This window comes from Histoplasma capsulatum (genome assembly GCF_000150115.1).
Source record: "Histoplasma capsulatum G186AR genomic scaffold supercont2.5, whole genome shotgun sequence".
NCBI lineage: Eukaryota > Fungi > Ascomycota > Eurotiomycetes > Onygenales > Ajellomycetaceae > Histoplasma > Histoplasma capsulatum.
The window spans coordinates 101,499-122,974 of NW_025544805.1; the positions used below are offsets into that span (position 1 = coordinate 101,499).

Consider the following 21,476-nt stretch of genomic DNA (forward strand, 5'->3'; position numbering starts at 1 on the left):
TGCAAGGGGGTTGAGCATCTCCACAAAGATATATGAACAGCAGCTGGGCAGAGTCTCCTTCTAATCGTGGACTGATTGGAAGCAAGGAAAAGAAAGTCAAAGTAATAAACACCAGAATTGTCCCGTATTAGTTGGATTTCCCTTAAGGTGGGAGAACGAAATCATCCGGAAAGGTTGAAGGAGTACAAATGTTGTCATACAAGATGCGCAAAAAAAGGGTTGTCTGCGCATTCCACATGCGCCGCTGCTGCAAGTCAAATACTAGAATTGGGACGAAGAGATTCTTTGACGCATATGTCGAATGGGAATGCGGCCCATAAATCGCCATCTAGTTGGAAACTTTTGGTCAAAGCTCTGATTCGAGTTGTGAGCAGGGAGAGTTGCTGATCTAGCAGCATTCGTTCCCCACAACAGGCCTTACCAACCACTGTGGCTTGCAGGGCCGTGATGCATGTGTGCTTCGGCGGTCGGGCGTGTGAACAGAAAGCCCATTGTTGTTCTTGAGGGAGCTGGCTTGCCCCTCACCAAAGGGAACCATCGGCACACCACATCAAGCTTTTTTCGCCAACTGCTGCTAAGAAACAGCCCTTGTCGGCGGGGTTTCTGTAGCGCCTGAAATGCGGATGAAAATGAATTGATCAAAATCGGATGAGACTACAGACTGCAGACTTCGGACATTCTTGGGCAGCTCCATGGATGTCCATACTACAGCGTAGTAGTGACCTGGGTGAGTGACATGGCCAGCCATGATTCCATGAAGGATGCGAGTCTGGCAATGGAGATGTGATTGGCAGGTTGCCCTGGATCAGTCGCGGAAGTCCTTTCCGACATGTCGAATCACGATTCACGACGGCCAAGCAGCGTGAAGACTGTGCACAAGCGTCTTGGAAAGTTGGCGTGCATCGCAGTGTGATGGCGCCATTGCCCGCATCGTGCATGATTCTCTGACCACCAGGTTGGAGGGCGAGGCTGGAACAACCAGCCCTCACCGGCAGATAATGAACTCCCATTCGCCATTTACGCTGCCTCTAGCTCATCATTGTTCACATCGCACCCAAGGCTCCCTCGCTTTGAGTGGGCGAGAAACTTCGCACATTGAACGACCCAAACCTGCTCAATAAATCCCGACACCGGTCTGTTTCTTCTGTCGACATGGACTAGCAACACCCATGATACTACCCCTGAAGCATTCAGGACAAGAATCTTTTTACACACCAAACTGAGGAGTGATGTCTCCTCGGAAGGAATGCACAGTGCCTATAGATCTTTTGCGCAAGCAATCGCTCTCAAAGCAGCAGTAATTAAACAAACTTGAATTTCTCTCGCTACAGCAATGGTTATGTCCCCCTGAGCCCGTAGGAAGAGCCAACTTGCCACTTTTTCACTGGGGAATTTCGCCTGGGGAAAGGTCCTGTTTTGCCGCAGCAGAAACACAACTTGTGCTTCACTCTGTCCTGCCCTTGTAAATAAACATCCATGGATGGGACTACACACACATTTACAAACGACAGTGATATCCTTCAACGACGTTTCAACCGCGACAAGGGATATACTGTGTTTCTTACATGGGGAAGTATTTTCATCCCGTCGAACCAACGGGTTAAGTTACCGGATAATCAATTGTGTTGGGGGATCCTGTGTTTCCCTTCCGCTTTCGCAACTTGGTCACTGCAATTGGAGCAATTGTGAAGAGCTACCCCGCTAGACTCAATCCCCGCGCTCACAATCTAGGGGCATTGGACGTTATCCAAGTCTGATAAGCTGGTTAGCCCATACAAAAGACTATGATAACCCCCGGTTTACTAGGTTGCCAAAACTATGTGACCCTACGCAGTAGATCAATACTTATGACAGAATCAAAAGATTGAATTACTCAGTGTGCTAATTTGCTTCCTGATTTGAAATAGAAGTACCCTTGCCCACCTACCTTCCGACTTCTGACTGGATGAATCCACAAACAGGGGAGTTTCGGAGCGGCAAAGGCTCTTCAATCACACAAGCACTTGAACTCAAGCGGGGTATATATCCGGATGGTCGACAAGGCACCTCCTACTAACGGGAGCTAACCGCTAAACTATCTGTAAAGTACTGCACTGTGCTTGCGGGCCAAAAGCTGCGAGTCAAGGCCCGGAGAGTCATAGCTTTGCAGGCTCCCACTCCAAATGCGCTCTTACTTCGTGCCGAAGCATTTTGATCTCCCTTCACATTCACAGACATACAGAGTTGCTGTCATGTGACTGGTGAAGAAAATCCCCCACACGCCATTTTTCTTTTGGAAGTTGGTGATTTATCCTCCGATAAGATTATGGAGTGTTTGTTCGGTGGTGTGGCATTCGGAAAATGATGCTTCCAAATGTTGTATACAAAGTGAGTGCTGGCCGCGACCCCAATGAAAATTCAGTAATTAAATGTTTAACTAAGTACACAGGGTATGGGCTCGACAACGGCGGCAACCGCTATTTTCTGTGAACCTTTTATAAATTTCTCTTCCTCGGATATCTATAGGAAAATCAATAGTAATTTATATATTTACAATGGTGGCGACCCTGATGCCCGCAAAGACCAGCTATTCATCTCCATAATCTTATGACACAAGAAGGGGTGAAACCATCTAGAACATACATTATTACTAGTAATGATGAGTGCATGTCGGTAGAGAAATATCCCAGATCGGCTTTCTCCTCAAATCATTTTAGCCTTATCAATGGCCACCAAACGCGCTAGTGGACACATACTGCCAATACATGTCCTTTGAAAACTTGCGAAGCCTTTTTCCAAAGTATATCATGGGCAAAAAAGTCAGCGTACAGACCAGCGCTACCATGCTCGCCGTGATAAAACAATTGCGCATGCCCTGTGTCTCCACCCAAGGAGTAATTCCATAGCTAAAAGCGAATCCCAGCGTATTCCGAATAATAGTGACAGAAACCATGGTTTCCCCACTTAGCTCTTTAAAGCAATCGACGTTATAAGAGATTGCGAAGGAGCCACCAGTCATGAAACCGAATGCCATCATACCCATTCCAAACATTAGACATATCCAATGGACTCCATAAGCTGCACCAACACCCCAAGTAATGAGACCACCAGTAGTGATAAGCGCCGTCAAAGCGAGCGGCCAAAGGCGTTGCTCCGGCTCTCTTACCCCTTTGTTGCGACGTGCAAGGTAAATAGCAAACTTGTCTGCGATGACACCGGACCATATCATACTGAAGATTCCACCAATAATCGGCGCGACGTATGCCGAACCAACCTTAGCCGCTGACCAGTTGTAAGGCGCGGCGGAAAGAACTGGAGACGCTGTACCGTTCATCACGTTATACCACGAAAGACTGATACCGTAAAGGAACCCAGACCAATCGGTACAGGGGAAATGTAACATGATCAGGAGGGGCCGATACATCATTTTAAACATTTCTTTGTTACTGGGTCGCCCGGGCTTGGAGACGAAAAGTGCCAGTTTCTGTATGTAGGTGCGGGGAGGGGGGAAAGAAGAAGCCGACTGCATGATCGAGTTATTTGCAGAGATATTGCTCTCAGCACCAGCTTTCTCGTCGCTGACATGGGTTACGGTAGGATGCCCGGACTGAGAAACTGTGGCAGCATCGAGTTCTTGCCCTTCCACAGTGGGACGGAAATAGAGAGACTCTTCCATGCCAAAGAATAAAATCACGGCTGCAGCTGCCGATATCATGGCTCCGAGGTGCATGGTCCACCGCCAGCCGAATGCGTCATTAAACCATCCAGCAATTAATGGCGCGATGAAGTTCGAACCACAGAGGAACAGGACATATGTCGCCATCCACTGGCCACGCTCATGGGCGAAAAATATATCGGGAACAGATATCTCCGGCAGTGACTCAATAGGTGAAGCGAACGCGCCCAGAAGTATCCGATGGGCGTACCATTCGCCTCCGGTTTTCGAGTACGCTGTCCAAACCATGATTGGTACGCAGAGCAGGCAAGATAAAATATAGACACCCCGGCGGCCAAATGTGAGGGCGATTGGTTGCCAGATCAAGCATGCCCATCCCAAAAATAGAAACATAAGCCCAGTTCCAGTGACAAGCTCTCCCGTTGAAATTCCTGTATCATTTGTGATATCGGCGAGCACGCTGTATTGCAACGTGGTGGGAATGCCGACTCCAAGGGTGTAGACGTAGACCATCGCGATTTGCAGCAATTTCCGTTTCCGGCTCCAATTTAATGGGTCTTCTGGGTCCGCACTTGGCCTAGGAACGAGCACAATGTCTCTCTGGCTTTCGTCATGTTGTTCCAACTGTGTTTCGCCCGCAATGTCAACCAGGTGAATTGTACCTGGGATTAGGTCGGCATGGGTTGCGAGATTAGCCTCCATTACATCGAGAGACTTTTGGGAAACAAAAAATGCACATACAAGAAGAAAGTTGATTCTGCTAGTGAAGTATAAAGGACGGGGGCGGTCCCTGGGGGTTGAAAACAAGATATATAAGGTTAACTGCGTCTTCATGGGAGCAGGCGCGAGTTATCGCTCCCAGCCGGATGGCTACATCAACCGATAAGTCCCAATCCTATGAAGAAGGTGGATTTATTGGGCCAATCGCTATGGTGTCTTCTGATAACACGGCATTGGATTGCCCCAGTCAATCCAATCAATTGGCAACATACTAAGAAGGATGAAAGCTAGAGTAATTAGTCTAGAATTCGAATGGCATTTGTCCCAAGTTCTTGGTCTTGCACAAAGATCAACAAAGAGTTGTCTTCTGAGAGCTTGGGGCTGTCTCAGGTTGTGGTGGTTGGAGAACTTCGCTTGTTCGTCGGCTATTCTGAGGATGGCTCGGCAATTTCAATGCCGAACACAAACCCGAATGAGCTGATGTATCAGATCAGATATTTTCCAAGTATCTACGTGAATTGTTCTCAGTCCTTTATTTCGCGGCTAGAAAGAAGGGCAAGAGAGGAAAAAGGGAGAAAAAATTGCGATGAATAATGAATTTTTTCTCAGCTCTTAAAAATCTTTACTTACCACCAAAGCAGCACGTTTTCACTCAGTCATTCCCCGGAAAACCAACAATAAATCCCCTCTTCAGCTGCGGGTCTACGTCCCCATTTTTCACGCACCCCGCATTCACACTGACTGGTGATAGTTAAGTGTGAAGCATCTCGAGTTTGCGAATTCGTCCTAGTTGGAGTGGCAGGGCACCATGAAGGAATGGTACTGGGACCCGTTCAAAACCTTAACAAAATGAGGTTTATCACATAGCCGATAAGAGCGGTTCGAAGTTTGCGCCCTGTGTCCCGATCATTTTTTCAGTGGCTTCGGTTGTGGTGAGGCAGAGGAATACCCTTCAGGGGCAACCGTAGACTATCACTGGGTCCGCAGGTTTTAGTCCATTCAACCAGCGGGGACACTGAAGGAATGGATAATTGACTCAGGTCAATGAAAGTGGAGTAGAATGGGAGGATCTAGCTTCCTAGAAGCTCATAAAAGTTGTGTGCTACTTTGGAAAAAGTCACCCACACAAGATGGAAAATTAACAGAAAAGTAATCCCATATCCATTGAAGTGTGCGTACCAAGGATTCAGGGGAGTGTCCAAAGCCGCAACGTGTTCACGACAATGAATGGCATCAGGATGATTGCCATCGCAGCTGTGAGAATAGAGAACTCAGAGTGAAGTTAGCCTTGCTAGGCTTTTCAAACTCAATTTTGGCCTTGTTTCCCTATCTCTGGAAGTTGGGAGCAGGACGATATTAGCGGGCGTGCCGATTCCGTGGTTCAGGCATCCCTAAGTAATGTCTGGAACAGGCTGACTTCAAGGGACAAGCAACTGGCCTCCGAGTCATATTGTCCCTTGCCAAATCTGGGTCCGAGTCATTGATAATGAAGCAAATGAGGCGTTGATAATGTGAGCAGCACAAGAACCCAAGCAATTATTAGACTGTATGAATCCGGTCGCCGAGTCCCCCGCATTTTCTGGCTTTGATCTCCATTTCGATAATGGACGAGTTCAAATCACAAGTTAATACGCAGAGTATTATGGTGTATCGTCAAAATCCGAACAAAGCAGTTGGCGAGTGAGGCTCAAAGCTCTCCCGTCCGGTTAAGTTAGGTGGCGGCAGAGAAACTACCCACCCTAAATTTTGGGCTGGCTAAGCGGTCGAACATTGCGGCCCCCAAATGCACCAGGCTAGCATAAGCAGTAGTCAAATAGTTAGTTAACTATTGCTCTCCCAATCAGCCTGACTCCTAAGTCCTGGCGAGGCCTTTCATCTATCGCTGTTGGTGGCTTCCTCCTGCTTCGACCCGCTTCATCGAAACAAGAAAAGAAAGCAGATGCATGGATCGACAAAGGCGGCCGAAGCGACCTCGGAGACAAGTGCAGGTTCGTTCCCTTGATAATTTTATTGCTCAATCCCTGCTCAACGTTAGGAAACGAAATACTCTGGGGGTGGATCTACAAATATCTGTCAATCGACGCAGTAGCTATTCGTTCGTTGGGGTGGATTATAGGGCTCCATACAAACCACAGCTTGGGTTAAACTACACGTGGTGATGACAAGATGAGAAGCGGGCGAGAAAGGGAAGGTGAGAAGCTGTGCTTTGTGTAATATGTCGCATCACCAGCGAGGGACTTTATGAGGTGGTTGGGTCTGCATGTTGGGCAACTCTTTTCTTCAATCACAAAAATATCGGAAAAGGTCTGTACAAAAAAACGAAGGAAAGGAAAGGAAAAGGAAAAGAAAAGAAAGAGAAAACCCGAAAAAAGAAAAAAAAAAAGCAGCGAACGGGCCAGCATTGGGCATGGGGGATGTCCATTGGCAGCAACGAAGGTCTTGGGGGCCAAATGCACGCCCTTCTCGGACAACTCATAGACTGAGCTAGAAAGATGGAGATAACTTGCTCCGGGGTCCAAGAAAAAAGAAAATTAACAGAGTAAATTCCCTAACAAATATCAGAAGCAAATGAAGCTAAGCTGTTGGATGGGGCAGGAGTGGGCAAACAGCGGCTTGACGTAGATTCTGTTTGTTCTATCCCGATGTTTAGCTGTTTATTGTTGCGGCAGAGGTAATGCGTAAGCAACTGTGCCGCAAAATGATGCCATTAGCGTGATATTTCCCAAAATTTCCACATAGATGGTTATCCAATGAATATAATGGTGAATGGTAATGTTGTGCAAAAGGTAAAGCTAATCCACACACAGAATGAATCTGTTAGTCATAGCAGGAAATACATCGCTCAAATATGCTAGAATTGTTTACCCAATAATCATCCCCCAAGAAGGAAGCAACTCCATGCTCCAAGACGTACACAGTTCCCACCCGTTAGATATATGGCCTAAAATAAAGTGGTAGAAGAAAGCTCGGGGCTGCAGGATACTCCCCGGGGTATAAACGAAGAACACAAAAGAAACAACCAAAAGACAATATAGGTCTAGAGACCATGGTAAATAAAATCTATAACCAATCCACCAGCACCATACATAGCCCATACATAGGTCGCGGTTAGTTGGCATGAAAGTAAGACAAATTTCCAGCCCCAATGTCATAAGGTATCGTCTCCTGACGAAACAAGACCACATATATCAAAACCTGAGCCAGCCAGTTAAACTAGGTAAAACAAGCCAGAAAAAAGTGATTACCCAAATAGGTCCTCATCCGAAGGAACAAGTTCTTCTGTAACTGCTCTCTTGTTCTTGCGACTCTTCTTCGACTTAGTTGGCACTGTTGGCTGCACGGGAACGGGAACGGGAACGGGAGTATGATGCCGTTCGTTGACCGGTTCCAGTGGTGTCTTCTCCGTTTCTAAATAAATGCTGCCAGCAGAGCTCTGCTTCGCTGTGCTTGGTGTGTTTAAGAAAGAAAGGGCTGGGCTAGTTTGGGAAAGATGTCTGTCGCCGGAGGAAACGAGCGTGCTACTCGGACTTCTGGACCCAACAGGTGTGTTTGAAGATGAGGCTGTTCGAGGTTGGCTATGATATGAGGGGTGATGTGGGATATCCGACGACGAGATGGGGTCCATAAAACTTGGATCAGAGCTTACGGTGGAGAGTTTACTTCTGTGCTTCTCGGTATCGTTAGAATTGGGCATTGTAGGCGACGACTTTGATTTGCCTATTCCAGCCATTTCTTTGAAAAATTCCTCGCTGGCAGGCTTGTAGACGAAGCCAGCACCACCCGAGTTCCGCGCGGACGGATTTGGGGTACTGCCCTCCTTCTCAGTGGGAGTTGACGATAGTTGAGGATTGGAGCATAGGATATCCTTTTCGTCCTCGCGGTCGCAAAAACAGCATTTCATCCAGATATTCGATCCCTTTCCGTTGCTCTCTTGTTCAGCGCCCATCAAGACTTGTTTCGCAGAAGTTGTTTGATTAACTGGCAGTTGGTTCCAGCCACCCGCCATCGGCGCGGTAATATCTGGATCCCCAAATCGCTCGTCAAGGACCCTTCGATTTCCATTCCGTCGGATTCTGCGCCTTTCTAGGTAGTCGTGAAGCCAGGCGAGGGGCATTTTGGATTGACTATTTAATTCCACGAGGCTGGAGGCTAGCGAAAATAATCAAGCTTTGCGCCAAGGTAGGGAGAGGAGGGTGTCCTAGGATCCCCTATATACAGTGAGATGATTTCGATGTTTGGGGTGAAAGGCGAAGTCAAAATGAGTATTCTTCCTTCCTTAAAAAAAGTTCGCGTTCTTTTTATTCACAGCTCGAGCTCACGCCGTTCAAGTGGCAGAGCTAGGCATTAAAATACTGCATGGAGCGGTGAATTCGCAGGTTGCCTGAGCATGTCCAAGAAGAAAGATCTGCCTGTGAAAGTATGGTACGCCAGGACCACCACAAGGGTACTCCGGAGCTGTGAGGAATTGTAACAAAGAATATTCAAGCCACAAGGGCCATAGAATAATTTGAACAGAGGCAAACCAGAAAAAAAAGAAGATTAAGTCGAGATGGAAGAGGTTTCACAAGAGTCGAGAAGAAGACAGTATTCTGACAAATCTTGGCTTCTTTGCTGGCTATGGAGGGGTTTGCTGATATACAAATCCTACCTGGGAGTTGGATGAAACCAGGTTTAAGTCATCCGTCTCGATCTAATTAAAGTAAATAGGACGGAAAAAGGCAAGTTTGGCTGCGATAAAGAAGAAGCCAAACCCCCAAATATAGAAAGATTAGTTGCAGAGGGGTAAAGTCAATGAGCCCGTCCTTACAATATTTAGAAAAAGCAAAGGCACCTAGTCAAAAGTGTCTGGGGGCGGGTCCGCGGACCAATGGCCACGGGAAACTGATCAGCCATCGCGAGTGATTGACCGGATGCATAGAACTTGAATAATGTGAAATTTTCAAGTATCAAATCCCCTAGCGTTGGGAAGTAAACAACTGGGTATTCGGTCTTAACAAAACGTTTCGATGATCCCATACATAATTCGGTAATATTTAGCAACACAATTACCAGTGGGACAGAGGCCGAATCAATTCGGTAATTAAATACGTATCTGCACGCATTCATTCTGAGCAGTTGCCGTTGGATGGGCCAGCAGGCCCCTCATTTGACAGGGAAGGGGGAAGAAAGTGTAGGCGATCTCAACCGGAGCCATCCACCCATACATACAAGCATCCGGCAGCTGAGACAAGATGCAAGGCCTAACTACATGAAGAGTACGTATGACATTTTCTGTTGAAATTGCCCAAGACTTCCCATCAGAATGGTTCATCACCACACTATTAGTTCTAGTTCGAAGTTGAAGTCTTTGTGGAGGCTGGCTTTTTGATCAGGTAGCCGCGGGGGCCAAAAGTCAGGCTGGTCGCCGACTGGGGGCGCCATCTGATAGGCCCAAACAGAATGTTTTGGAGGCAAATGCAGCAGCCATCTTGCACAATGCGCGAGAGCCAGCGATTTGGAAGCACACAAGAGGAAAAATGTTGGCAGCAGACAGAATAGCGGACGATCCAAGGCTGCAAGCCAACGATCCACGGAGGCTCCAATTGGCAGTTTGCAGCGTTTGTTTGCGGCTGGCCGTGCGGATGCCGTTTGCGGGTTAGCGTCCCCGGGTGGGCCAATAGGAATTACATAATCCCCTGCCGGCTCATCCTTGCCTGCATCCTGACGGAGCACAGTCGACTACGTGCAGTGTACGCTGTGCATCCCATTTCCAACCAGGTTGGACTCGATTTTGTTCCCTTCTGTTCCCTTCTATCCTCAAGCATACACACAATAATGGGATGGGCGATACTGAGCTGACCTGTCGTTTCTGTAGTTCCTGAATGACGGTTTGCCACTCTCCTGCTTCCTCCAGAGCTCCTCCTCCTGACATCTTGTGGGAAAGTCAATCGCCCCGATATCCTGCATTTCTAATGTTACATGGTGTCGGCCATGGTGGACAAGACTATGTGTTTCTGTTATGATTGGCGATTCATCCGCCCCCGGATCACCCAGCACGATCGACACTGGAAAATGCTGTTGATGTTTGACACGCGTAAAAATGTGCTATAGAATGCGTAACAACTCGATCTTCAAGTCTAATGAAATTTTGGTGGGCTTGGTTGGCCACACTTTGCTTTTCATCATTAACTGGCACTAATATTTAGATCAGGCGGCACAGCGCTTAACTTTGGCCTATTCCCCACAGATAGATAGACGTGTGCTTTTCAATCACCACTCTCTGGAGTGCAGACTCGCGATCTGCCCCCTCCGAATGTATGCACACCAAAGGGGAAATATATCCCTGCTTAATTATCCGTATTCGATCGGATAAACTTGTTTGTCAACTAACGGGTATTTATGTACCGACGTGAAAAGGAAGCTCAACTGCCAACATAATGTGTTTGATGACGAGATCCACTAATTTGATTGGTTGTTTTATCGGGTTGGGGAAAAGTTGATTGAAACAAAACAGTTCTCTCTGCACTTCCATCGGCTGTCATCATCATTATTGCTCCCCACAGAAAGTCCAGATATCTTTTTTTTTTCAATCGCGTATCCCGTGCAGGCCCCAACAAGTTTCACCAATTTCACCAATTGTAATTCGGGACGCATTAGCCCCGTCACATCCAAGAGTCTCATCGTCCACTTCAGCAAGGTCGGGGAGCCTGGTCATTCTGGTCCTTCGCTTGAACCTGCAGAATCCTGGCATTGCTCTCCGCATTTGCGACGGTTACAGAGAAAATTTATAATGAGCATGCAAACGACAAGCTTTTTAGTCATTTCTTAATAGTATGTGGAGAGACCGACTCTCGCGGGAACGGTCAGCCTGCTGCTCGGTACGGAGCACAATAGCACAACCATCAAAACATTGACAAGAGCGAAAATTAGTCATTTCAGTGGCTCATATTTCTCATTCTACCACCTTTGATCCTCTGTTTACGAACCAAAAATTTTCGCTATAACCTATGAGAAACTATAACGACAGCCCAAAAAGCAACCGCCATCATTACCCGGACGAGGAATCACCAACGAATGTGTCATCCAAACTTTCCGCCCCCACCGTTTACCATCATTTGTACTGGAAAATTCACGCCACCATCCAACATGATCTTCGAGAGAAAAACGATCAAACTTGACATCCAGTAATTCATGATGGCTAACACTGTCCTTCCTCTTCTTGAAAGCTTCAGCTCTCGAACCCATATGCATTTTTCTTCAACCCAAGGCCCATTCGCAGAATGCTAGAACCACACTCTTAAATACAGAGTGCATGGCCAATCTTAGCATAATTGCAGGTTCCTTTCCACTGCAAGCCACATCCTCCAATGCTATCCACACCTATCACGCGATTAGCAATATCAGGCCTTGGCGATTTATAACTTCATCATTCTGAAGCCAAACAATCCGTCTTTTTGACATGCACTCCTACCCCTACGATTCGACTTGACTTGGCAAAGATACTAAAAACAAGGAATGGAAATCCGTCAACCTACTAATGTCATCCTAACACTCACAGTCGAAAAGCACTGTTATATAAATGAATGTGCGGCGGATCCAACCAATCCCAAAGTGGAGGAATGCTCCAAAATTGTTCTGCCCAAAGGAAGACGCGTGCAACCATTCCCTGTGCAGAAAAAGTGAAACCAGATCACAATTGTTTCTGACCTTCCATTGTTCCTTTTAGCTTCCCATTTTTTGGCGGCTGACCCAGGTAGCTTGGGAGAAACCACCCACTACAACCATCAGGGACTACAGATTTGTATACTAGGAGAGGATTACATTTCTAAATGTAAAAGCCTGAATTTGCGTGTGATTTTGACTATTTTCCGTTTTCTCTTCGTCTCCAAGCCTTTACGTTGTGTTTTCGAGAAGTGCAGTGCAGTTGATTCCTGACTCGATAAGGTTAATCGGATGGTACCATATGCGAAGCTAGCCATAATAATCAGAGAAACGAACAGCCAGAGACATACCATGAGTCAAATAACTTAACCGACTTGAATGGATATTAGTTCACCTACGCAGTAAACTGGAGGTGAGATAAATGCTTGTCTTCTCAGTGACTATTCATGCAAGGGGCCAGGTCGCAATACGATAGTGTCCAGGTACTTAATCTCCTTGTTAATTTATACCTTTCAAGGATCAGCGCCCTCAGCGGGCATTCTAACTGCACCCGGCAAACAGGGAGGGGTCATGATTCTGATTTGCTCATCACACACTAACAACAAACACATCTCACTCATATCATTCAACGCTAAGCGGCCTACCCCCCACCAAAGGCATTGTTCCCGCTGTCGATCACCCTAGTCTGGGCTTTGACCTCAGAAGCCAATAATTGTTTCAACAGAACATTCGCCACAGGGATCAACCGGCCCCATATACTCACGGATCACGAATCAGGCAGTTCCGTCATGGTGCGGAATTGCGAACTGATTTCCCACGATTACGTTGTTCAAGTTTGCAGTTTCCCCCTCCTTTCCTCACGCTACAGGGGCCTCCCTGGCAGTTTTCGAGGTTAAGCACTGCATACATAGCCAAGGAATCTTAAACGGGTGATGGGGAAAGAGGTGATCAGAAGAGACGGGGCTTTCTGATCCAGAAGTCAGCGGGGGGAACAGCAGTCCGCGAGATTAGTTTCACTTTCGTATTCACCCAGGTGGGGTCTGGTTGAGAAATCGCAGAACAAAGGGGGGGAAACAGATGCCCCTCATTTATGATGGACCACGCAAGGCTGTGGAGCAGAAGGAAACGTTGGCTCCAAGTAAGCCCATTTGTTGATATTGTTGTTACATGAGGCAAGTGAGCAACTATAATAGGAAGTTATCAAGGTTTCCAGTCAGAGTACCGTCTGGTATGTTGACTTGTTGAGTTGAGAGAGCTGAATCTATGTTAAAAGGAGCTATTAAACTCCTGAAGATCACCCGCTCGGGCACGCCATTAGACTACTGCTGAGATAATGTATGCACTGTGCATATACCTATACACGCTTAATTCCTCTCATAACTTAGGGAAGATCTGGACCTTTCAAAATACCCGGGGAGCACTGGAGGCATGCCAAATCGACTAAAATTTTTCATGCTCAACCGCCAATGGACGCATCAATGATGTCCCAATGCCAAAGCTTACGACTTCATGGATTCTCCTCCAAAGTGCAAAATGAAGAAGCCGGGCTGCGAGGTCCCACTCTGCCACCTCCTCGTGGAGCAGCCTGATAGCATCATCAAAGGTGATGGTTAGTAGCGCCACCACTGCGGGCATTTGTGAGTCCCAAGAAGTGGTGAAATATGTTGGAGAGATTGGATTGGGCCTCTATACCACCAGGGCGCTAGTGGCAAGCGGAGCATCGCACGTGATGAACCCTAAATAGTTAGCCAGCTCCAACCACAACAAGACATCTCACAGGTTATGGCCTGGCAGATCTTCAAGCAAAACAAAATGTTTTAATTGAGATACACTGAAAAACCACGTTCAACTGTAACCCGACCCGAGACCGACTTTTTGCTCCAGATCTTGATTAGTAATCAATCTTCAATTTAATTTTTAGTTGTCTGAATCTCGTGCTATCTCTCGTAAACAAACACCTTAGCCAGAGCAGTGACTTGACCTTCTAGCGAACAATGGCAGCAGACTTGAAGCACCAAAAGATCCTTACCATTGAGAAGCCCGATGCTATGCAAATGAACCGGGACCTGATGCAAGCTTTCCACGAAGCGCTCGAAAAGGACCCCGCCGCAGACCTCCTATCAGTCGTTGGAACTACATATATACGTGCCCATCGAAGGGCCCAATATCAGGAACTCTCTGAGGCTGGCCGCTACAACCTCCGGACCATAAACAGCCTCTATGATGAGGTCATTGCTCACCCCGAAATTGACTTGCACGATCGTTTCCCCTCAGATTATCCTCGCAGATACAGATGGGCGATGCCGAGGAAACATGAAAACGAAACGGCTCCGCAGCAGCCAGAGAAACCTCGCGACTGGGTCCGGGAAAAGCTTGATTCTATTGACACCGCCAATATCCTTTACCCACTCTCCGACCAGGCTTTGACCCTTCTCCGAAAGTACTCGGAGATAAACAGCAATTCTTATGAAGCTTCTCTTGCAGCATCATTGAAAGCACTGATTTTGCATTCTGAGAGGCTCTTTGAACTCAGAATTAGAGGGGTTGTGGTCAAGTGCAGCGACGAAATTGCGATCAAAGTTTTCCCTGACAGCAGAGACCTCACTGAATATCACAATCTCCAATATCTTGCTGAGCATGCTGGCGATCTTCCGATCCCCAAGCCCCATGGTCTGGTTATGCTTGGGAATCTCCGCGCTATGTTCATGTCATATATCCCGGGAGTCACTCTTGACAAGGTGTGGCTGAGTTTATCTCATGAAGCAAAATTATCTCTACAGAAGGAACTGGACCTGATATTTTCTCAACTCAGAAGTTTTCGGCAAGATGATGGACCTGAGCTTGGAGGCGTAGGTGGGGAAGGAGTCAAGGATTATCGCATCATGGAAATTTCTGCATACAAAGGCATAACTACTGCAAAGGGCTTTGATGAGCTGCAATTTTCTGCCAAGAATCGTGCCAGTCCCTGCTACATCAAGTTGCTTCGCTCCTTTCTGGAGGAGCAAAACAAAACTCTACAAGGATCAGTGTTTACACATGGTGATCTGAAGAAATCAAACATCATGGTAAAGCAAGATCAAAACGCTAATACTTATGCTGTGACGGGGATTATTGATTGGGAGGATAGCGGTTTCTACCCTGAATATTATGAATGCACTACGTTGTCAAACGGACAGAGTATTGTGACGGATGATGATTGGTATCTTTATGTACCAGATTGCATTTCACCCCTACGGTTTCCCGTCCGTTGGCTGGTTGACCGTCTTTGGGGAAACCTTTTATGGAGTTGGAGGACAGATATAGTTAGATGAATTTGTGGGAGCATCTTTAAACGATCTTACAAAGCTACCGAGGGACCTTCATCACCCCCAAATCCACAACAACTGACAAAATCCGCCGACTTATCCTTCTACTGCCATGATTCGCGTTTTGCTTTTATGGCGTCCTTGTTGCTCTTGTATTCGAGGTTATTTGCGTCAACAATATCTTCATCTTCCAATCTCTCTAAAACGTCGAGGACGAAATCCTGGCAACTGTAGTCGGACTCCTCGTTGCGGATGGGGGTATTCCATGCGATATTTTTGACAGTATCGATCTTGGTCGCGTCGATTTCACACAGGGTACAGAGTTTGATTAGGGAATTCGAAATACGTGCGTCCGATGGCGTTCTCACCTCACGGAAATAACGCTGACGAGCACCAAGGAGGTGGATGATGGTCTTAGAAGCCTTGTCTTCTGCATCGATGAATAGACTCCAATGCTTGATGCCTGGGTTGTCGTAGATGGCAATCATGAGGGGAATGGCGGAAGCCATGTTGATCTCCGACCTTAGGCGAGGGAGGGTATTGGGACTGATTTGTGGTGAAAGACAAGGAAAATTTTTTGGGGGGAAGGGTTTTCTTTTGGTCAAGATTCGTCTTAAGGTTTACAAAAGCAGAAGAAAGAGAACTCAACCAGGTGCGGAGGAGAAACTTGTACTATGGGAGTTTCATGTCTTTTTGTTTCCTAACTGATAATACGCGCCCTGCGAAGCCACTTCTGGTTGGCTACAGCACTCGCTGGAGAGTCTCAACATTGGTACTAAAGCTGAAAGGCAAGGTTTTTGGGCAGGGTTTGCATTTTTGCTATGCTGCTTGGAAAGCGTCTGGAGCTACCAATGAAATCTTGACTACATCAGATTGTGGTCCCCAGGTTCAGGTTTCCTTTCATCTTTTAGTGGAGAATAACCCTCTAAATAACCGCCGAACTATGGACTGCAATTCGCGAGCGTCCAGAGCAAGCACCAGGGAATACCAAGGCAGGGGTGTTGTCATCTAGAAAGACTATTTGCCAACCGCCAATACCCTCACTCGGTCACGAAACCCGAACGGAGATGTGACTACGCCCAAGGCCGTGGACCCAGCTAATCTTGCACTGGTGATGATAATAACTCAAGCCCGTATTACCTTGGAGTACTGGTTTCCTGAAGTCTCCATCTCACCAAGCAGCCTGTCCCGACAATGCACACGGGCAGAGCCTTTCGCATTATCCTTTACCGATCCTTTTTTTACCACCTGGGGATGCTGTCTGACCAACGCATGCCTTCCAGTTCTAATGTCATGGCAATAGACGGTTATTTACATATGGGGGGTAGCGATTGTATTATTTAGCCCAACTTTCGGCCCAACCTACATGAGAAGAAGTTGGTGAGCAGATTCTCTGCTTTCGTCCGCTTTTCACTGTCACCTCCACTATAACTAGAGTGGAATATCATACTTCATATCTCAGGACATGCTCTATTCTAAGCCTGACCACTACAAGCGCTATTGGCACTACAAGCGCTATTAGGTTAGTTTTCAAATACTCCGTACGACCTTCGATGTTAATTGCTACCGTTCCCATTGGCTAGGTGCGGAAGCCCTATCATTGAACAACGTGTCAGTCATTTCACGATCAGTTCATGCAGCGTGGTAGAGGACGTTCTTCCTCGAATAGCCCAAGGGATATGCCCACTGAAATTCTTGTTCATAGCGTATTACCACTCCTGTCAAAGTGACGGCAAAAATAGCCTACGTTGCTCTGGGCAGCAGTCTGTGCAAATATGGAAATCTATCACAAGATATTTGCAGTTAATAAATGAAAATAATTTTTTTTTCTTTAAAAAATATTGATTAAATACTCGGAGGGTCTGAGATAACAATGAAAACTCCGTTGAATCGATTTCTCAATTGATTTTATCTTTTATTTATTCTTTTGTTGACCTTTTTCAGCCTTTCTATCTACGTATGTATGTATGTGTGTTTTTCTGTTTTTGGTTTCTGATGGAGGTGGAGGGTTGGTTAATTGTATCCACCTGCCAATGTAGGCGTGGGAATCGTGGTATGAGTGGGCATATTTCGTTGATCATTTGTCTGTTTGAATAATCTATATCTATATATTTTGAAAGTGGCTGATTTGTGATGACTTGATTTGCTATTGTATGTATTAGAGTGTTGAATTGACTTCATATATTAGATGTTCCGGATAAGAAAAATTCCTTAGCTATCTCAGGTAACTAGATGTCAAATTCCTCGACTGCATAAATCTAAAATGAAGAAGAAGAAGATGATGATGATACCATGCAATTCTTGGTAAATGAACTACAAGGTATTATTCAGTTAGCTGTAATCGAGCTTCGGGGGATTTGAATGACAAGGAAAGCAATGAAGCAACTATCGTTGTCTCAGGGTTAGTAGTACCTAATAGCAGCCGCAGCTTCTCTTTCCTTTGGACTCATCCATCAGTGAATTGTTCTCATAGCAGATTTATATAGGATATTTTGAATTGTGCTCCATTCTTTCCTTGGCTGAACTTTCAGGATAATGAAATTCTTCTTGAGCTGCTCATAAAAGACGTCCTACCCTATCTTTTGCGCTAATCCGGGACGAGGAACATCCCGTATCTATAATCACAAGCACATACAATCGGAGTTAACATTTGACCAATATACAGAAAGTAAATATAGCCTTTATTATGTCTATCTAGTCCGTCTCAAACGACGAGGAATTCTCAAATAATGCTTCGATTGGGAAGTTGGAAGGCAGTACTTCACATGAAATAGGTTCTTGACGAGACATAATAACTGTCCCTGTTCGGAGCACATTCCCACCTGATCATTCCAACACACTACGGCATGGCCTTGCCACAAAACCATCCGAATCCTCCAGAGATGTCCGCGCATGCAAGGAAAATAACACAGCGCTAACAATGTGGGAATGTAGTACTGTTCCAGATCCTTGATGCCAACCCTTCCACAAACGAAGGAGATTGACAATCCGAAACGCTGCCACCATACCATTAGTAGCTTGAATCTGACGACTGACGAAACGTGCGTCGGTATTGCTCTGAAGGGGAAGTAGCACCAGCCGCGGATCCAGAGCTCATGATGAGTGCGGGTAATGCGGCTGCAGACAGGACTGCTGTAGCCGCCACCGTCGAAGGGGTTGGAATTGTGGCTGAGACCTGCGCGTTGGAGGGACGACGTGACCGAGCGGGGCTTTGCGTCCTACTAGCGCTTGCCCATTCTGACATGTTCGAATAAGGTGTTTCGTTCGGCAAAATTGGTTCAGGGAGCCGAAAATTCTGAGGCAGTTCAATGTCCAACTGGTCCTCCTCTGGCTCTAAACCAAGAGTAAAAGGACTGCTATTGCTGGTTTTCTGGGACGTGGATATCATTGACAACTTCTGCTTCTGCGGTCGGATGCCGAGTCCTTCTGTGGGTATTCGTGAATAGGTGATATCGAAGCCAAAATTCTCATGCGACGCTGAACTTCGCGATTTGCGGAGTTTATGAGCAGGACGCCGAATCGCCTGTGAGACCTCACCAGCCTTTGCATCGAATGAACAGCTCCTTTGAGCGCGAATTCTTCGTTGATGAAGCGCGGACTGATCTGGGGTCCGTGCAATGACTGTGCGTACCAGAGGATCGACACGGTCGACACGGAAAATAACTCTAGCTCGCATGGTTTGGACAGCAGAGTCTAGGGCGAGTTCAACTGCACAATGATTCCTTATCCTTCCTAGTTTGGGCCAAGTCGCTCGTTCACCAGAGAGGCAAGCTTGTACCATAAATTCCGAAGTAGGGTTTCTTAGGATATTTGGGAAAACGTCATAGGGAATCTGAGGAAGGATATTGATGTCCCCGTGATATCTTTGGCTCATAATGGATCTGAGCTTCCTTAGGATATTAGGAAATACCCCGATTTCAGAAAGAATATGCATTCGATGCAATGCCTCCTCTCTTGCTACCCCGGTCAGATATTGCATCCAGCTGGACTCCAGCTGCTTTTCCACGACACCGCTGAAAAAGAAGGTCTCTTCGTGTGGAATGAAAGGGACAACGTGTGGATTAACCTGAGAAACTATGAAATGGTTGACATTGAACATTTCTGATAAACGTGTCATTGGCAAATCATGGTCAACTGAGCCGTCGATCCATCGATGAGGGGCATCGTGCCACTCCGTCACATCTCCAGTGATCGGATCCTTCGCCATTAAGGATGACGACGAAAAGATTAGCGGAACGGAACAAGACGTGGCCCTGCTAGAAGTTAGTTTATATGGTAACCGTAGACACAAATATACACCTACACTGCAGACCAAATCAGAACATTCGGGGCGGTGATATAGTTTAGCAATCTTGGCAACTCGTAAATACCAGCATTAGAGACCCCAATGTTTAAAATCCTTCTTGTTCTATTGTAAGCCTCCTGGAATGTCACGTCACCCAACAAGTCCCTCATCACTCGGGTCAAGTGCGCGATGTCATAAAATGAGCCGTGCTTAATAAACCTCATCAGCCGTTGAAATACTTGCAACCTATCATCATCGTCACTGAACACGGAAAAATCGCCATATCCAACATTTGCAAGGATCTCAGGCATTTCCTCATCTGTATAGACGCACAGAACCGCACCAACAATACTACCCGCCGAGGAACCAGAGATAATGCGTGGCAACAATCGTGTCTCCCAAAGTGCTTTCGCAACACCGATATGATTCATGCCAAAGGTGGCGCCTCCTGAAAGTAGAAGTGCACTTCGACCAAAGGCTTGACGAGCCGCGAGGAGTTGTTCCAACAAGTATCTCGACTCGGAGCCATCGAAATCATACTTTCGCGACACATCCAATAAAGTTGATAGCGTTTCAGCAGCGGTCGTGATATACTGATCTATCAGATTCTTCGTCCCGATCCGTGAATGCTTATATATATTCTTATTTGTCATCCCTCCAAGATCGCGACTGAGAGAGGTACGGATAATATGGATCATAGCTGCTGCGTCACAGCTACGCTGGGCCTTCTCGAGCTGAGATAGCCTCCGTTGAACAAGCATCGGGTCATATTCGTCACATTCAAAAGTCGCCTTCCAGTCATTGTTACCATCTAGTTCATCAAGCTCCCCCGCAATCTCCAACCAATCGTGGAGTGTAGTAGCCTGCACCCAAAAAAGTCAGAGGGAAAGCCCCAGAATTGGCAGAGAGGTTAGAGTAATGCTTACATCGCGAAGTCTCAGGGAAAGTACGTGTTTTCTCTCTTTGATTCTCAACTCCTCCGCCTTCGCAGGCTTAGCCCTGAGATTCAATATGGCACCTCCAGCTCGCGACACGGAGGACAAGACGAAGGAAAACAGTGAGTTGGCAGTGAGTTTCCGCAGGCAGGAAAGGTCCTGTCCCGGTCGAGGGTTTGTCGTTAGGGAGATTGGCAATCGGTTTTGCCGCTGGCATGAGATTGAAACAAGCGCTTGATCTCTTAAGTGCGGCATGACAGCGCGAGTTATTATCCAAAAAACGACCTGGGGTTCAATGCATATGTTCAAACAGGGCAACGCGAACCGCTCAGCGAACCCATCCGGCGACGAAAAGGAGAGTATTTAGTTTTGGCAAATCATGCTTAGGTAGTCGGAATAAAGATATCAGGAATTGAGGCCATCGTCTGCTGACGAGAACTTGTCGCATTTCTGTATCTGGTGGTTATGTCACGCGGCAAAATTTCCTTCCTCTAGGGCTAGTGCGGCCAGCCTATAAGACTTCATAGATCTCGCTCGAAGTCTTGGAAGTAGTTCGGGGTACCTTCCTACCGAAAGAGGTGTGGGGATGTTGGAAGTTGGTACATGGGAGTACTTGAGCAACAAATCGCCACATGTTTAGTCAACATCTCTGATGTCCATCCTTGCTCCTGCAGCTCCTGCACTCAAGTATGGTAGATGGGGAAAGAGAAAGAGGAACGATTTCCAGAACATGGAATACATCTAGATAGAGGACATCGGAATGGCCAGGCGAATTTCATCGTCAAGGGTGGTTTGTGCTGGGTAAGGCAGTTGAGGCCATCTTCTTGCAGTTCATTTTAACCATTTTCATGGATCTTCATTGCCAAACACCTCGAGATTTAGGCTATCTTTAGTTAAACTGTAGTGGTTTGTTCATGTGCCACAGACAATAACCC

At 46.6% G+C, this 21,476-nt stretch overlaps 7 protein-coding genes across 7 annotated transcripts; 3 read left to right on the plus strand and 4 right to left on the minus strand.

Moving 5' to 3' along the window:
• Positions 1-2,701: 2,701 nt before the first annotated feature.
• HCBG_03973 (uncharacterized protein) lies at positions 2,702-4,357 on the minus strand (the record flags this gene model as incomplete). The annotated part of the gene is made up of 1 exon (XM_045431022.1): positions 2,702-4,357. The coding sequence occupies one exon, from the start codon at positions 4,355-4,357 to the stop codon at positions 2,702-2,704; it is 1,656 nt and encodes a 551-aa protein (XP_045287575.1).
• A 1,621-nt stretch (positions 4,358-5,978) lies between these two features.
• Positions 5,979-6,534, plus strand: HCBG_03974 (uncharacterized protein; the record flags this gene model as incomplete). Its single annotated transcript, XM_045431023.1, has 3 exons — positions 5,979-6,055; positions 6,220-6,363; positions 6,411-6,534. 3 exons carry the CDS (start codon positions 5,979-5,981, stop codon positions 6,532-6,534), a joined length of 345 nt encoding a protein of 114 aa, XP_045287576.1.
• A 597-nt stretch (positions 6,535-7,131) lies between these two features.
• Positions 7,132-8,489, minus strand: HCBG_03975 (uncharacterized protein; the record flags this gene model as incomplete). The annotated part of the gene is made up of 1 exon (XM_045431024.1): positions 7,132-8,489. One exon carries the CDS (start codon positions 8,487-8,489, stop codon positions 7,617-7,619), a length of 873 nt encoding a protein of 290 aa, XP_045287577.1.
• A 1,011-nt stretch (positions 8,490-9,500) lies between these two features.
• Positions 9,501-10,240, plus strand: HCBG_03976 (uncharacterized protein; the record flags this gene model as incomplete). The annotated part of the gene is made up of 3 exons (XM_045431025.1): positions 9,501-9,630; positions 9,814-10,023; positions 10,230-10,240. The coding sequence occupies 3 exons, from the start codon at positions 9,501-9,503 to the stop codon at positions 10,238-10,240; spliced, it is 351 nt and encodes a 116-aa protein (XP_045287578.1).
• A 3,683-nt stretch (positions 10,241-13,923) lies between these two features.
• HCBG_03977 (uncharacterized protein) lies at positions 13,924-15,327 on the plus strand (the record flags this gene model as incomplete). Its single annotated transcript, XM_045431026.1, has 1 exon — positions 13,924-15,327. The coding sequence occupies one exon, from the start codon at positions 14,011-14,013 to the stop codon at positions 15,325-15,327; it is 1,317 nt and encodes a 438-aa protein (XP_045287579.1).
• Positions 15,328-15,425: 98 nt separating this feature from the next.
• Positions 15,426-15,830, minus strand: HCBG_03978 (uncharacterized protein; the record flags this gene model as incomplete). Its single annotated transcript, XM_045431027.1, has 1 exon — positions 15,426-15,830. One exon carries the CDS (start codon positions 15,828-15,830, stop codon positions 15,426-15,428), a length of 405 nt encoding a protein of 134 aa, XP_045287580.1.
• A 2,012-nt stretch (positions 15,831-17,842) lies between these two features.
• Positions 17,843-21,090, minus strand: HCBG_03979 (triacylglycerol lipase; the record flags this gene model as incomplete). Its single annotated transcript, XM_045431028.1, has 3 exons — positions 17,843-19,574; positions 19,625-20,469; positions 20,533-21,090. 3 exons carry the CDS (start codon positions 20,794-20,796, stop codon positions 18,332-18,334), a joined length of 2,352 nt encoding a protein of 783 aa, XP_045287581.1.
• Positions 21,091-21,476: the final 386 nt, after the last annotated feature.